The sequence below is a fragment of the Oncorhynchus mykiss genome, chromosome 19, assembly GCF_057628025.1.
Source record: "Oncorhynchus mykiss isolate SJ-2025 chromosome 19, ASM5762802v1, whole genome shotgun sequence".
Classification (NCBI taxonomy): Eukaryota; Metazoa; Chordata; class Actinopteri; order Salmoniformes; family Salmonidae; genus Oncorhynchus; species Oncorhynchus mykiss.
Window position 1 is genome coordinate 62,262,025 of NC_143040.1, and position 12,172 is coordinate 62,274,196.

The window sequence follows — 12,172 nt, forward strand, 5'->3', positions numbered from 1 at the left end:
CATAACAAAACACTTTATACCCTCTGTTCCCCTTTTCTTCTCCCCTCCCCCAGACGGCCACCCACCATACCCCGAGTATATCCAGCCTCAACTTCCAGGAGTCATCCAACGACATCTGCAAGCTTACGGACAAGCAGCAGGCAGAGTACCACGATGCCTACCGTGAGTACATCGCCCAGATGACCCAGCTAGACGTAGCCGGAGGCGGGGGAGAGAAGTCTGTCCAGCCCCACCTGGGCCAGTTCCTCCAATACCGAGATGCCAGAAACCCAGAGGAGAATGCCAAAGACGGGTCCGAGAAGGATGGCCGTAAGCCCTCTTTCCCTACCAAGAGAGGTGCTAAAGCCACGGACGTGGTTGACACTGATGTGCCCCTGGACCCCATCAGCGAAGAGGATGAGAAGCTTGACGCCTCTAAAGCAGGCAGTTCCAAGGTAAAGGGACCAGGGCCTCGCTACCACAAGGTTCCCAGCAACGAGGAGGAGGGGTCCGGGCCGGAGGAATCAGAAAACACCCCTCTGCTCAACAACGGGGGTGCCCAAGCGCCCAGCAACATCGCCCTAAACAAGAAGGACTCGTCCGACTCGGGTGTGAGGTCTGGCGAGAGCTCCTCGGACCACTCCCTGGAGGAAGTGTTAGTGGAAGCAGAAGAGGAGGGGGTTAATAAATTGGAACTGGAGGGTCTGGTCAAGAAGAGGGGCCTGCTGCCCAGCAGTCTGAGCGGCCTTCAGGATTCCACTATCACCCGCATGTCCATCTGCTCTGAGGCCCCGTCCGAGGGCAGCCCAATGGCCTCCAGTCCCGATGAAACCTGGTTCCGCTCCAGCTCCTCCGTGAGCAACCTCAACCGCACCCCCAGCACCACCACGCTCAACAACAACAGAAACAGCAGCAACAATGCTGCCACCACCAACACTAGCCAAGACAACCAAGACACAGAGAGCTCCACCCCAGTCCTCATCACCCCAGGCTCCAGCACCGGCTCTACCTCCACCACGAGGCCCGTCCACATCCAGAACCTGTGTGGGATCATCCATAAGAGGCCGCTGGGCACCGGCGAGACCCTCAAAGGCTGCACAGGGGCCCCTGACGCTATTGTCTTGGAGGACGAGAGAGAGAGTGTCCTGTGAGAGGGGCCCGGTCCTTTTTGGAGGAGGTACCATAGATGTTTGATGTTGTGATGTGCTACAAAAATAAATGCCTTTTACCAATCCTGTGTTACATTGATATGGATGGCAATCAAAACAGGCCTATTAATCTGTGACTTCGTTTGAAAAATATTTGAGAGAAGAAGTTGATATGCGGGTCAGTAAACATCAATTCACATGAAGAGAATCACCTTTTTTTCCAACCTTAGAAATATTAAATCATTTGGGTTGAAGAAATTCAATGTCCTGAATAGATTTTGTGAATTCATTTGAAAGTTAATGACGATGACAGACTAAAATGGACTATACGTCAAATTGAAATGGCCCTCTAATTCAATTAAGTGTGCTGTCATGTTCACTTTAGCTGTTACTAAATAATGGTAGTAAATTGTTAAATAATGGTAGTGAATTGTTAAATAATGGTAGTGAATTGTTGGATAATGGTGGTGAATTATGGAGTTGTGTGTATGAATGTTGTGTTGTGGTGGTGACATTACAGTACAGTGGTGTGTGTTGGTGCAATGTGTTCTGTACTTTGTGATTGGTTACTGAAATCTGAGTTGGCTTTATGTGCTTGAAAACAAAATAAGTTTTCCTCATTTCTAGTTATCAAGTACCTGTTAATTTATGTAGCGTGGCTGTGGATTGGCGTTCTGACTGAAAGGTCTATTTCCCCAAGAATATACTGATATTTTGTGCTATAATTTAAAAAATATTTGAACTCTTTAGTGTGAACAGTGATGTGGTAAACCTGAGTTTCCCATGCACTACGGATGTCCATCCGAGGTTCTGAACCTTTTGAGTGCATTGTGAAGCCATGTATTTGTGAAATAATAAACATATTCTCTGAAGCTTTGCCTGAAACATGTTTTACTTCCTGCATAAAGTATAACAATTCAAAACATGCTTCCGTCCCTTGAACTATACTTTTCCTATGAGCTCAAAAGTTGACCCCTTTATTCATTTCATAATTAAATGTAATTAATATCCCTTGCTCCCATACACACTGAACAAATATATAAATGCAGCAACATGTAAAGTGTTGGTCCGATGTTTCATGAGCTCAAATAAAAGATCCCAGAAATGTACCATACTGACAAAAAGCTTATTTCTCTAAAATGTTGTGCACAAATTTGTTTACATCCCTGTTATCATTTCTACTTTGCCAAGATAATCCATCCACCTGACAACTGCATATAAAGATGATTTAAAAAAAAACATAAGTACACAGGTGCACCTTGTGTTGGAGACAAAAGGCCACTAAAGTGTAGTTTTGTCACACAACACAATGCCACAGATGTACATCCACCCAGCCTCACAAGCGCAGGCCACATGTATGGCGTTTTGTGGGCGAGTGGTTTGCTGATGTCAATGTTGTGAACAGAATGCCCAATGGTGGCGGTGGGGGTTATGGTATGGGCCAACGAACACAATTACATTTTATCGATGGCAATTTCAATGCACAGATACCGTGATGAGATCCTGAGGTCCGTTGTCGTACCATTCATTCGCCGCTATCACTTCATGTTTCAGCAGGATAATGCACGACCCCATGATGCAAGGATCAGTACACAATTCCTGGAAGCTGAAAATGTCCCAGTTCTTCCATGGCCTGCAAACTCAGACATGCCAACCATTGACCATGTTTGGGATGCTCTGGATTGACGTGTACGAAAACGTGTTAAGAGTTCCTGGCAACTTCAGAGCCATCATTCCACAATCAGACTGATCAACTATGTGAGGAAAAGGGTCACACCAGATACTGACTGGTTTTCTGATCCATGGCCCTACCTTTTTTTTTTAGGGTATCTGACCAGATGCATTCCCAGTCATGTGACATCCATAGATTAGGGCCTAGTGAATTTATTTCAATTGACCTATTTCTTTATAGAAACTTCATTTGAAATTGTTCCATGTTTGGTCAGTACAGAATGGGTTAAGACGCAATTGCATTAGCTGGTGTCAGCGCGGTACTTTTTTCACCAGTAGGTGGCGGACTGCCCATAAAAACTCATTAGCCATGGTCACTAAACCGTGGGCATGAACTTTCACTTGTGAGGAAAATATGATTTGAAGGCCAAATTAGTTGATATGTCACAATATACATATGCAATGTCATTATATGTCCTTTGTATGTTGGGCACACGTATAGGCTCAATTACAAGTGTACTGTTAATTAAGGAACTTGAGCTTGCCAATGAGACTTATGGGAAAATTGTGAACCTGAGTTTTCTACCTGTACAAATGGAAGTGCTTCACATACAATAGTTTAGGCTTGCATGGTAAACTGTTAATCCAATCAATTTGGAGGGAGATTGTGGTTTTAGGTGCGCATGGTCCAGTGTTCAGTTGTACAGTGTACACTTCACTGTCAGACAAACTGTCGTTGCCTAATATTTTCACATCGTAAAAACAGACAACACCCGGGAGATCTATGAAATGGCTCTGCGTTTTTCTACAAAATAGTCTATTCAACACTGGCAGGCCATTTAAAATGACATTGTTTTGTTAAGTGTTTAGAGGTTAGCAGTTTCCCGAGGAGCAGATTTATTCTCAGGTGAGATAATCGCGTAAATGGCCCAATGTCCTATACACCCTGGGAATATGCCCCTGCAGTGCGTGTTTGAGGTAGAATTAGGTCTCAATTCCTGAACACCTTCAAGATGAGAAAGGTCAACTAGAGTCCTGCTGTGTGTGGCCTGTAAAAGACTCACGTAGTCAATAAGAATTGTATAGTTTGTCCATTGCGCCCCAAAGAAATGACTGAAGAATCTCATAATTCAGTTGACAACTGTTATAAAATATTGACATTACCACTGAATGGGCCGGTTAACGCGCTGGAAATGAAACTCGTGACAACCTGGCATTGCAGAAACATTTTCAGCCAGACATAAGTGTCAGTCTACCTTTCGCAAATTTCAGCATATCTCGCGGTCTGTCATCTAGGCTACAAGCTTCCATACAGCAGGAAAACATGCTCAAATAATGCATTTGGTTTATTTTTTGTATAAAAAAGGTACAATTTACATTATTACTTTTATAAAAAGTTTCAGCATAATTAAGTACAGCATTACACTTTTGCAGAAATGTGCAATTCCTTTAACTATACAAGATAAACCTCCGAGCGAGTTCACAAGGTTTCACTTGTTCATTTCATTTTTTACAATGTCCAGTCCTTCATGTGCCAAGAAGAGTAACAATTCTGACAAGACAGACTACATTTTAAACAGTAACTAACCAATGTGTCTTCTATTCACGAGCCAACTCCGCAAAAAAAAAAAAAAAAAAAAGACTTCAAGGGGGATAAAGTGAAATCCTTGTGACAATCTCATTTGTTTTTCTCCCAGTTTCGGGAATATAGCGCACCTTCCATTTCAAGAAAGCACAAAAAAAGTCTTAAATTAAATATGAGTGTCCGAACTGAAAACACATCACATAGATTGTCCTTTAAGCAAAGTCTTTTGATTCAATTAAAGAAATTCCAGAACCTGAGGACAAAAATAGAGGGGGAAAAAGCCCGGTTCCGAGGTCCTGTGTGTGTTGTGTCTTAACCAAACGCCTGCAAAAGATTGAGAAAGAAAGGCATGTTTAGAAAATGCAAACAGGGCAGAGATCCGGACAGACTGGCGCCAGGGAGGAAGCCGCAGTATTAAGATTTAACCAAACACTCAAATACTGAGCAAACCCTGGGCTCCAGATGTAGCCTACACACACAGTACAGACAGACACTAGAGCAGCATAAGGCACTTTCGCACACAACTTCAGCCTACAATCTGGGAGAGAATCAGATCGTAATTGCAGTTCAACTGGCGCCTAGCCTCCGATTGCACCAATTATGTGCAGACATCTAGTAGTAATCTGAACCATTTATTTTATATTACAGATGCTCTGCATTATAGACAGCGTCACCGCAGCTGTGCTATTACGACGTTATAACAAATAATTGCCTATTCATTTTTTTAAACAGTATGCAATGCATGTAGTTTATATATATTGAACCATTAACAATGAGCGTGATTATACTGTCAGAAACACACTGGCGTTCATTTTCTTTCTATTCTGCCACAACAGGCTGTAGTAGGCTAATAGACAAGCAAATCCCAGACATAATATTGTAGACAGGTGGTAAAAGCATTATTTACCGCTTTAACGATGAAGAGTCCTGCTGTCATCCGTTATCAGGTCTGATGGAAACTCCGGAGACTGAAAAACAAACCTTCATTAGCACTGCCGCAGTCAAATAGGCCTACGTGGAATTATTAATGAGCGCACACATTAAAAGTCCTACCCTCTCAATCTTGATAATGGAAAACATGCCTTTTGTAACCAAATGGTGTAATTTGACAATATACCATAATTACGCATAGAAAACGCACTCAAATACGTTCACACCATTAGTAAAATCGACCCAACCAAATGTAGCCTACGTCTTTGTTTATATTCTTTGGATATTTCAGACAATAGTAGGCCGGCCCATCCTTACCTGTAATGACAAGATGCTGATATCTGTATTGAGAGTTGTTAGGGGAGTCCTGGGTGTAGCTTGCCCTGGTCGCGGGTGATGGTGGCTCGTTATTGCGACATTGGAGTCAAGTGCGATCTGCAGGTCCAGAATATAGTCGATGACATGCTGCAGGATTTCCATTTTGCTTACGTTCTTGTTCTGAGGGATACTGGGCACCAGCTCCTTCAGCTTGGAGTAGCAGTCGTTCATGTTGTAAAGCAGGCTTAAAGGATCATCCACGGGAGTCTTGCTCCGAGAGATTCCCAGACTGTGTTCAGACAGATTTGAGCTGTTTTTCCGGAAAGACCTTACTGGGCTTATCGCTTTCATAGTGACACTTCGTGTGAGACGTTCAGTTCGTTCGTTGAGATATTTGTTATATTATTCTTTCTATTCCTTCACAGACGGTCGGTGAGCAAACGGACTGGTTTAACAAGCTGTCATTGTGGTTTATATAGCAAGCAGGCTGGGTTTGCTACGCAGGGGTTTTATTGGTGCTGATTGGATGGATTAGCTACGTCAATCACTCCCCTCGTGCCCAACCATTGCTTGAGCATGCCTCACAGTCAGGTCCCTCCTTTTTCCCGTCTTCTCAGCCAGTGAAAACGCATGTTGATGGTGGCACTGTGAGCGCGCTCTTCAGCTCCGGTGGGCAATTTGGAAAATTGAGCCCTTACCTGTTTCTGATCAAGAAAATTAATGATTTGTAATTTGGAACCAGGAGCTTGTCAAACTGGAGCGTACATTTCTCTGATGGTTTTAATGTTGTTTTAAAGCCTTTCTCAATTAATTAATTTAAGAATATTAAATACGAAATCTTAGAATGATTTGTAACCATGCGTAAATTGCGCAATTACGCATCACGATGTATTAATTAAGGTGAAGGGGCTGATAAGTGTCACAAAATCTTGCTTTATAGTCAAGATTAGGAGAGGTCTCGCTCTCACACAGTCCTTGACTGTCAACATAACACTACATCCTGGTGATTAATTTCATCATTATCTCTTGTTTGAAATTATGGGTAGCCTACACACACATTGAATTTCTAAAGATTCGGAAAAACTAGGAATTGTGATTGTAGGAATTGGCTATTAAAATTGCATTCCAGGGCACGGCATCAGATGTTGAATGAATACATTTGGACTGATATAATTTATCTCTACATCGGCTATGTATAAATTGGTGATAAGAGAAATGTGAACTTTGAATGGGTCATTAAACCGGCTGGCTAAACCGGACTTCGGACCTAGCCTATATGGCATGCTTGCGCACGAATTGGATCAGTGGGGAAATATGGATTCTGAATCTGCAGAATAGGGAATATTTGAAATAATATAGGTGTATGATTATGCACATTATTGTGAGAAATCTGTGACTACTGGTCAAGGAGTGACTGTCACAATGTGTATGGGGCCACTTGGATGACATCTGGATTGACACTGTGTTTAAGGTCCTCAACACAATTTAGAAAACATTTCGTGAGGAAGGCCATTATATGACCTCAAAGATTGACAATAATGTAATTCATTGTTAAACAGATCCTTTGGTTGCGAACATGTTAAGGCTATAATAGCATTCCTGTGTATAAATTAAACGCTGCATTATCCAACTGGTGCTGTGCAATGAGCTCCAAAGCGCGCGGAGTGATGCGGCACAAACGAATTGCCCCGGGGCTGTTGTGGGCTGCAGCGGGTGTTCGTTTTGCTTTGTGGATTAAATTGGGTTGCTCACAAAAGTCAATGAATTTTTAACAAACGCATTAGGGGTCATAGTGACAACGTCTTCAATGCATGAGAATGTGTGTCTTCTCCTTGAGCACAGCTGCAACAAAATATTATTTAGAAAATATTTTTTTTGTGTGGATATATTTCATAACAATGAAAACATGGATACTATACCAAAAATGACGGTAAAATAGATTTGAGAGAAATGCGCTGCAAAACACCAAAAGCCCTAAATAGTATTGCAGAACAAATAGAGTATTTTAACAAAAAAATGCAATCCTGGCAAGCACAGTGCAATTGATTATGTTATGTTTGGTGTATGTAGTCTGTCCTCTGTTAAGACTGAGCTCTCATGTGCAATAACAAATCTTATGCAAACAAATGCATATCACCATCTACCCACCCACCCACCAGCTATTCTGCAACATGCTTGACATTTCTCAATGTGAAGTACATTTCTCAAAGAGAAATAGCCTACACTTGCATAAAAAGAGGCTATTTAATGTTTGGAAGGCAGCAACTTACACACATTATACAGTTTTGATTTTGCAGCCAAGAGACAACTTCGCCTACTTAACAAGCCTTTATGCATTTCTACTGTGATGCGATGCGGAATTCTTGCAGTCGTGTCCACATCTGGTGTCGGCCTAATCCGATTTTTTCATTTTCTCTCTTCTTTTTGTTCTCACAGCTGTGTACATTTCGCATGACACCCTGACTGATCCCTGACAGGTGATGAATTGGCACCAAGCGAGCCGCAGTACTGAATTGCGCCGCGAGCTCATACTCTCGCAGACTCACTGGCGCCAGCCCCGTGACGTCACCCATTCACAGCAGCCCTCGGGCCAGTCCTCACGGCGCCACTCAGGCGGCTGCTATGGCGACGGGGGCTGTCAATCAGCGCGAGGTCTCAGCTGATCAATGGAACCGAACTGTGAGAGATCGGAGTTTGATTCGTCACCTCGGTGCTGCGGGGCCCGCACACCTGCATCATTAACATTTCTTAACTTACATTTGAGTTGGAAAAGTCTCCCTTCGTCAAGAAAAGGACTGGCTGCCAGCATAACAAATTAAGGAGTTTGGACACATCTGTCCCATTAAACAATAGAGGCTAAGTTTTAGTTTTCAAAGCATTCTGAAGTAGATATGCAAAATAAAACATAATATAAAACAATTCAAATATTCAATATATTTTACTTCCTCAACATGACAATTGCCAACCTCTCAGGGAAACTGAACTAGAACTTGATTCTTCATTAAACATATTTTTGTATAAAAGCTTCAACCACTCTAAATAAAATGTTAGAAATGCAGGACTGCCAACTACACAGAACAAAACTATAAACGCAACATGTAAAAGTGTTGGTCCCATGTTTCATGAGCTGAAATAAAATATCCCCGAAATGTTCCATACGCACAAGAAGCTTATTTCTTTCAGATTTTGAGCACAAATTCATTTACATCCCTGTTATTGAGCATTTCTCCTTTGCCAAAATAATCCATACACCTGACAGGTGTGGCATAATCATTACACAGGTGCACCTTGTGCTGGGGACAAAAAGATGCCACTCTAAAATGTACAGTTTTGTCACATGATACAATGCCACAGATGTGTCAAGTTTTGAGGGAGCGTGCAATTGGCATGCAGACTGTAGGAATGTCCACCAGAGCTGTTGCCAGATAATTGAATGTTCATTGCTTTACCATAAGCCGCCTCCAACGTAATTTTAGAGAATTTGGCAGTATGTCCAACCGGCCTCACAACTGCAGACCACATGTATGGCGTTGTGTGGGTGAGCGGTTAGCTGATGTCAACATTGTGAACAGAGTGCCCCATGGTGGCGGTGGGGTTATGGTATGGGCAGAGATACTGTGACGAGATCCCATTGTCGTGCCATTCATACGCTGTCATCACCTCATGTTTAAGCATGATAATGCACAGCCCCCATGTCGCAAGGATCTGTAGACAATTCTTGGAAGCTGAAAATGTCCGTTCTTCCATGGTCTGCATACTCACCAGACATGTCACCCATTAAGCTTTAAAAAAAGAAGAAGATATATTTAATCTTTTTTAACTATGCAAGTCAGTTAAGAACAAATTCTTATTTACAATGACGACCTACCAAAAGGCAAAAGGCCTCCTGTGGGGACGGGGGCTGGGATTAAAAATGAATATAAATTAAATAAAAATATAGGACAAAACACACATCACGACAAGCACGTTTGGGATGTTCTGGATCGACGAGTACGACAGCGTGTTCCAGTTCCCGCCAATATCCAGCAACTTGTGGGACAACATTCCACAGGCCACAATTAACAGCCTGATCAACTCCATGAGATGTGTCGTGCTGCATAAGGCAAATGGTGGTCACACCAGATACTGACTGTTTTTTTGACCCACACCCCAACCTTTTTTTATGGTATCTGTGACCAATGCATATCTATATTCCAAGCAGAGGAGGCTGGTGGGAGGAGCTATAGGAGGATGGGCTCATTGTAATGTCTGGAATGTGATAAACGGAACAGATTCAAATACATCAAACATATGGAAACCATGTTTGATTCTGTTCCATCAATTCCATTCCAGCCATTACAATGAGCCCGTCCTCCTGTAACTCCTCCTACCAGCCTCCTATGATTTCCAGTCATGTGAAATCCATCGATTATGGCCTACTTTATTTATTTCAATGTACTGATTTCCTTATATGAACTGTAACTCAGCAAAATCTTTGAAATTGTTGCATGGTGCGTTTATATTTTTGTTCAGTAGACTATAGTTGACGTGCGCCCCACAGGCCAGCGTCAGAACTTGTCTGCAGCTCCACATACCTGATTGTCAGCCTTTTGCAACAAAATAGGCACTTTTTACTATCCCTAAAAGTGTTATTTTAGTCTATGAACATTGTGAAGACATACTGTAGAGTCCAATAGTTGTTTTCGATTCCGTTCAGTCTAGCTACTATAGATCAAATAAGATTTATCATTATCATAATAATTGAAGATTTTGCGTCAAAGAAGTTTAGTTGTAAAATAAAATGGTTCGAATAAACTGACAGCCTTTTTAAAATAGCAAAACAAAAATGTCAAGCCTTTTTATGCAGTGCAATATTTACATAGGAATAGATTGCGTATTATATATAGTCTGTTTAAAGAAAAACTTGCAGACAAAGCTTACTGTAAAACGCGTTTCAGAAAACAAGTGAGATCAATCTTAACATTAGCCTATAAAGTTGCACCTATATCTCGTTTTTATCTAACATACCACCTTTAAAAAATATATATCTATAAATCATCCGGTCTATTATCCTCATCATCCGATTATGATAGGGGCTGAGGTAAAATGATTTCTCAGTTTCGGTTTGAGCGAGTTCTGCGGTCCTTTCGCTTACTGAAGAAGGGCATCCAAGTGGCACCGGTTCGCAGCGAAGTTTACATATGTGTCCAATCTGTATTCGCGACGTAAGCATAGTGCTCTTTTGTTGATTGAGCAGGATTGAGAGGTTACCGCTAGGCCGTCGCGTGCAGTAGTGCACACATAAAACATTTGCGTACGACTCTTGAAGCAACATCGACCGCAGGGGCGGGGCTTTAGTGTTTTCCTATTGTTCGACTTGAAAGAATAGGTTGTCACCCGAAGTCACTTTGTTCGATTAGGCTATAACAATTTGATGCATCAGAAAGTCCGATATCTGGGCTGCTAATGGCTATAATAGCAATATCACGCTTTCACTCTGGACATAATAAACCACTGAAAAGCTGAGGAAATATATAAATAAGTTATTCAACTGACAATATGAATGTGCTTGTTACAAAGTTCAATATATTTTCTATGCAAAACTAAGAATAATTTACAGTTACGATACAATGACAATTGGACTATAGACATAGAACTCAAGTATGTGGGCTGTAAATTACTGAGAACCAACCAACACCAGAAGCTCCAATCAGACAGATAGTCTCCAGGTTGGAACATAGAGCTGGCCCTCCACAATCCCTGCCACCCCTCACTAGCCATCCTAGCTGGGCTTGTCTCTGTCTGACCACCCAATTGGGGCTCCATTGATATGTGAGAGGCTACAGCAGGCATCAGGCAGCCCACAGCAGGCAAGCAGGATGCTCAGGGGGAGATGTGGCCAGATTGGAAGGGAGACAAAGGGCCAGTATCTCCCTGAGACGCAGCCAGAAGGCTCAGGCTGGAGAGGCCCACTCCAACACTCCTCCTGGTGTCCCCTTTGCCCCCATCCTCACCCCCCTCGCCCATCACACAGCTGGCACTTCTGGGGGATGAAGAACAGAGGAGGCTGGTGGGAGGTGCTACAGGAGGACAGGCTCATTGTAATGGCTGGAATGGAATTAATGGAACGGAGTCAAAGATGTGGTTTCTATATGTTTGATGTGTTTGATACCATTTCATTAATTCCATCCAGCCATAACAATGAGCTCCTATAGATCCTCCCACCAGCCTCCTCTGATGAAGAGGAGAGGGGAGGGCTGCTGTCCTTTTTTTCATTCCTCTGTCCATCCTTTGAGCGAAAAGTTAATCTGTAGCCAAGGCAACAGTCTGATCCATGGTGATAATGGTGGTATTGAAGTTACAGGCGTGCCTTGTTGTTCTAACCCTATAGGAATGGATTTCTCAAATGTGTCAGTTTGTCAGGGGGTTTGGTTTTATTTGTGATTTAAATCATTTTGTGTTTGTGTTGCGCGCCATGCTAGTCTATGTAAAGTTTCAGACACCACGCTGACATGTGATGTCGATGTCATTTCAAACCCACGTCCCATGATCTTCTAACCGA

At 42.5% G+C, this 12,172-nt stretch overlaps 2 protein-coding genes and 1 long non-coding RNA gene across 16 annotated transcripts in view; 1 reads left to right on the forward strand and 2 right to left on the reverse strand.

Annotated features, from left to right (window-relative positions):
* LOC110498117 (kinase D-interacting substrate of 220 kDa B) overlaps positions 1-1,999 on the forward strand; it is a 96,459-nt gene extending 94,460 nt beyond the window's left edge. For all 14 annotated transcript variants that reach the window (XM_036955083.2, XM_036955089.2, XM_036955091.2 and 11 more), the window contains one exon: positions 54-1,999. In XM_036955083.2, the coding sequence (XP_036810978.2) occupies positions 54-1,130 (1,077 nt within the window). In that variant the 3' untranslated portion in view covers positions 1,131-1,999. The remainder of the gene's footprint in view (positions 1-53) is intronic.
* Positions 2,000-4,126: 2,127 nt separating this feature from the next.
* id2 (Id2 protein) lies at positions 4,127-6,056 on the reverse strand. The gene is given in 3 exon segments (NM_001124723.1): positions 4,127-4,707; positions 5,291-5,351; positions 5,632-6,056. Coding segments are annotated over 2 exon segments (408 nt in total). The 5' UTR covers positions 5,983-6,056; the 3' UTR covers positions 4,127-4,707; positions 5,291-5,294.
* Positions 6,057-7,856: 1,800 nt separating this feature from the next.
* Positions 7,857-10,956, reverse strand: LOC149975256 (uncharacterized). The gene is made up of 2 exons (XR_016489035.1): positions 10,766-10,956; positions 7,857-9,413 (listed from the first exon to the last, which is right to left on the reverse strand). It is a non-coding gene; the product is annotated as an uncharacterized LOC149975256 (long non-coding RNA).
* Between the last annotated feature and the right edge of the window lie 1,216 nt (positions 10,957-12,172).